General features: G+C 37.6%; 1 protein-coding gene across 1 annotated transcript; it reads left to right on the top strand.

Annotated features, from left to right (window-relative positions):
• Positions 1–410: 410 nt before the first annotated feature.
• On the top strand, positions 411–4095 carry TSPAN6 (tetraspanin 6). Its single transcript, XM_049766921.1, is given in 9 exon segments — positions 411–502; positions 1799–1864; positions 1866–1924; positions 1927–1985; positions 2260–2331; positions 3336–3347; positions 3350–3436; positions 3954–4016; positions 4018–4095. Coding segments are annotated over 9 exon segments (588 nt in total).
• Positions 4096–4814: the final 719 nt, after the last annotated feature.

The raw sequence follows: 4814 nt of genomic DNA, 5'->3' as shown, positions 1-4814 counted from the left end.
TCTTTCATTTTCTCTAGGGCTACAGGGGCCAGCAAGGCCGAGGCCGAAGCTCAAGCACGGTTGGAACTCGCTGCTGGTAATCAAATTACTATATCGAAATTATAAGTGTGAGGAATGGGGCTGGGGGCACGGGGAAGATTTCTGTTCAAGAGGAAAAATCAGAAGCTTTGCCTAAGAAATTTCCAACACTAGAACCTTTGTACAAAATTTTCCGTAACCTTAGATAGGGGTTGCTGGGAAGCTGTCCTCATTCCCCAACAGCCACCTTTATTTCATCCTCGTGAAAACTCTAAGGATCTCTCCACTCAATTTTACAAGGTCATAAGCTTTCAACAGTTTCGGGGGAGAGTGAGTTAGACTCACTCTGTTCTGATTCCCCTGCTGGAGCAGAGTAAAGTATTGCGCTAGTCATGGAGTCCCTATCTCCGAGGCTAGAGACAAGCCAGTCATTACTTTTTTCAAGAGCGTCCACTGTCCTCTAGATCTACACTTTTATCATCTGGCACCAGGGACTGTAAAGGGAATTCTGGCATGGGGTAGGGATGGGGTTGTGACCCTCAGCTCTGCAAGCTCTGACTCCGGTCTGGGGTGGGGAGGGATTTGCGACGGGAGTTCCTGTCGCCCTTGCTGCTGGGACCCTCGTTCTAGTGACAAGTTGTGGGAGTGAGGATGTTCTTGTAGGCACTGGGCTCTGGTGTCTGTCTATGAAAGACTAAAATCCAGGGTTCCCTGCATTCAGGTTAGATATAAGAAGGAAGAAAGGGATTGTTTTATCCCTTCAGACCAACCCCCAACCATAGGCTAGGCTAGGCTTGCACTACTTCTCGGAGAATTCAATGCTTAATAGTTTCTTTCTTTTTACTGTTTCATGAGAGGGGAATATTTCAGCAGGCAAGAAAGGTTAAGGCTAACTTTCCAGTTATCAGACTTTGGCTAGGTTTTGTGTACCATCCCTTTGTCCTGAACTCAGTTCCTAGTTGGAGGGGAAGAGGGAAAGTTGTTGGAATTCCCAGCTCCATCCCTCACACTTATAACTGGTTTGGGAAGCAAACCTTACTGAAGTGGGAAGGGAATAAAATAGTTAAGAAAGTTTTGATTTCCTAGAGGACAAATAAGCCGAGGGATTATTTGTGTTCGCACACAAAACTAAATGACATTTGAAAATTTGGTTAAGCCCCTTTTCAGCAGCTCTTTCTCACTTTCCTCCACTTACTGCCTTGGTTACGTGGGCTGTCTCTGTGACCCAGTTTGTGGATTTATTAAGGTCTACCCTGAGTGCAGATCAACTTCTTTCCCTTTCTTTATTGTCCTCCATTATCTGCCATATTCCAGCCACTGAAGATTAACTTAATCACATTGTTTTTTTTATTTTAGTAATATTTTTATTTAAGCACCATGATCACAAACGTGTGAAGTTGGGTTTCAGTCATAAAAGGAACACCCACCTTCACCAGTGCAATTTTCCCACCACCAATGCCCCATATCCCTCCATCCCCACCCCTGCCTATATTCGAGACAGGCATTCTATTTCTCTCACTCACTACCATTTTCATGATAGTTGTCAATGTAGTTATTTCTCTAACTGCACTCACCACTCATTGTGGTACACTTTGGGCTGGTCCTTCCAGCTCTCATCTCGATTGTCTTGATATTATTACAATAATGTCTTTTATTTTTTCTTAAGTCCCATATGAGTGAAACTATTCTAATCATATTTTTCTTTTATATCAATTGATTTGTGGTTTGAAGATGCTGTTATATGCGCAGCATACATTTCTATTCTTTGCTTTCCCACATAGATCATTGGTGTTATTCATTTTGCTGTTGGCATTTGGGGAAAGATGAACCTGGAAGATTATTTTCCCTCTTAAATGAGAGGGCCCTAATGTCCCCTTCGTGCTCATTGGCACTTGTGCTGTTATTATTTTTTAGGACATTTTGGCTACTTTGCCACTTGCCAAGCTTCTGCATGGATGCTGAAACTTGTGAGTCCATGTTTTCCTTTGAATTGATTCATGGTTTCAGAAAAATTGTGTTTGCCATACACTCATTTTTGGAGATAGCTCTTTTCAGTTTTTCCTGTTCCTTTAGACAAGTAAGTGCAGTTCTGCTGACCATTCACTTTTGTTGTGTTTTTCTTGACCTTTTCAATAAAACATACCAAACTGCTTTAATGAACCATTCTCCCACCCTTTTGACTCAGCCCTCTATTGAATGTATCTTATTTATATGCTAATTGTACTCTCTTTTATTCTGTAGTATGCCATGTTTTTGACTAATTTTTTGGTTGAATTGGCTGTTGCCATCTTAGAATTTGTATTAAGATATGAGGTAACTGTGTTTGGAAATCTCAATAAGTTAAAATGTATTCTCAAAGAGAGAAAAATGAATTCATTTAATAGAGTTGAAGACAAACTTTTTTTTTGTTTTTTTTTCGGGCCACACCCATTTGATGCTCAGGGGTTACTCCTGGCTATGCTCAGAAATTGCCCCTGGCTTGGGGGGACCATATGGGACACCAGGGGATCGAACCGTGGTCCTTCCTTGGCTAGCGCTTGCAAGGCAGACACCTTACCTCTAGCGCCACCTTGCCTGCCCCGAAGACAAACTTTTATAGTTTAAAATCACAGCTATAGTTAAGGCTTACTTTTTCAACCTACTAGTTCATAGTAATGATTTTATTTTAGACATTATAACCCACTTTTAATATCAAAATAAAAATTTCAAATTGCAAATATCTAATCATCAGAATATTGAAGGTACCCATAATTCCTTATATTTTCATTTTTGTGTATAAATACCTGTAACAATGGCAGTAGTAAAATTTATAATAATAGAAATGTTGAATTAATGCACTTGAACAGATACTCTCAAAAGTATTTTGAATTTGTAGTGATTCTATTTTTTGTAATATTTTGCCTTGTTGGTATTTGTTAATTTTTTTGCTAAAATCTCACTTCAGCTAAACTATATCCCTTGAAGGATGGAGTGGGACTACAGAAGTCTATTATATTTCCTACTGTCAAAAATATAACCATCGATGGGCTGGAGAGATAGTAAATCAGGTAGGTCATTTGCCTTGCCAGTGGCCAAACCAAGTTCAATCCAGGGTATCCCATATGGTCCCATGAGCACTGCCAGGAGTAATTCCTGAGTGCAGAGCCAGAAGTAACCCTCAACCATCATTGGATATGGCCTCAAACCTCTTAAAACATGACCATTGATCAGATGTGATGATTTTTATTTAATCTAAAAACTTTAAAGAATTTTTTAGTCTGTTTATTGACATCTAGTTTATTTATTTTTAGATTAAGAATAATGATGATTATAATTAGATTAAGAATAATTAATTAAGAGTAACTATGAAAAGGCTTTGAAACAGTATATTACTACAGGATATTATAAAAGTGAAACAGTAGACAAGATCCAGAATATAGTAAGTGGCTTTTAAAGCAGAGCTTGTTTTCTGTTACCTTGGTAACCACATAAGCATTTATCTTATATATTCTACTCAATCATAGAATAGCAGAAAATAGAGATAGGGCTGGATAGAAGTATGGTGTGTCATGTTACCCTCTCCTCTTCATTATAACTGCCTGCCAACTTCAGCAGAAAAATAAAAAACTGAACAATGACAAATGTTTGGTGTTACTAGTCTCTTAAATTATGCCACTTGAGGACCAGAGTTATAGTATAGTGGTATAGTGGTAGGGTACCTGCCTTGCACAGAGTTGACTGGATTTAATTGCTGGCACCACACTGCCTTGAGTCCTGCCAGAGTGATCCCTGAGTACTAATGGATGTGACTCTAAAAAAATTATGCCAATTGAGAATACTATCTTCCAAACATTAGGCTATAGTTTTTTGAGCACAAATTTCAGCCTAAGATAGGTTAAATTGTGATAAAAAGTTATGTTATAGTCTGAACTATAAACTTTTGTTAAATATTTTAGTTGCACTGTGGCAGTGTGAACAACTATACTGATAGAAAGGATACTAATTATTACTCAAAAAATAAAAAAAGGATTTTCTAAGAGTTGCTGCAAAATTGAAGCTTGTTCTTCACATAAAGATGTAAATTTAATAGTGAAGTAAAGAGCCTTTCTGCTGTGGTTAGCTTGGTCTGATTACATTAGAGAACTTCTATGAATTTTCTCTAGGAAAGTGGGTGTACAAATGGCAAAATATGAAATAAGCACACAAGGTTGTGCAGGAGAACAATGTCTTGTTTTATTTTTTAAATTTATTTGGGAGTGTTTGGGTTACACCTGGTAGCACTCAGGAGTTACTCCTGGCTCTTTGCTCAGAAATTACTCCTGGCAGGCAAAGGGGACCATATGGGATGCTGAGATTTGAATCACCATCTTTCCTATATCAGCTGCACTTAAGAAAAATGCCCTACCACTGTGCTATCTCTCTGGCCCCTGCTTTATTTTTTTTAAATCTTTTAAAAAAACTCTATTTAAAGGAAATGCATCACGTAGTTGACATAACTGATCATAATACAGTTGTTTCAAGATGACAGAAAACAAAGTTATTTAAAAAATAGAAAGAAAAAATAAAATGAGAGAGAAGAAAAAAAGAAAAAGTTCAGTAGCAAATATATTTGTGAAAATTATTGTATCTCAAATAAAGTCATTAATACAAAAGAAGGTTTAGTAAGCTCTTTTTTAAAGATAAGAGATAAAAAATGTAATAAAAAGATGTGCATGTGGCACTTGTTGTTTGCATAGGCACATCAAAATATGGGAGAAATAGAAAGGAAAAATATTTGGTCTAAAAACAGGGAGACCTTACCCATGAAGTATTGTGGC

The sequence above is a fragment of the Suncus etruscus genome, chromosome X (genome assembly GCF_024139225.1).
Source record: "Suncus etruscus isolate mSunEtr1 chromosome X, mSunEtr1.pri.cur, whole genome shotgun sequence".
In the NCBI taxonomy this organism is placed as follows: Eukaryota; Metazoa; Chordata; class Mammalia; order Eulipotyphla; family Soricidae; genus Suncus; species Suncus etruscus.
The sequence above is the reverse complement of the archived record's forward strand: the minus strand, read 5'-3'. Positions and strand labels throughout refer to the sequence as shown.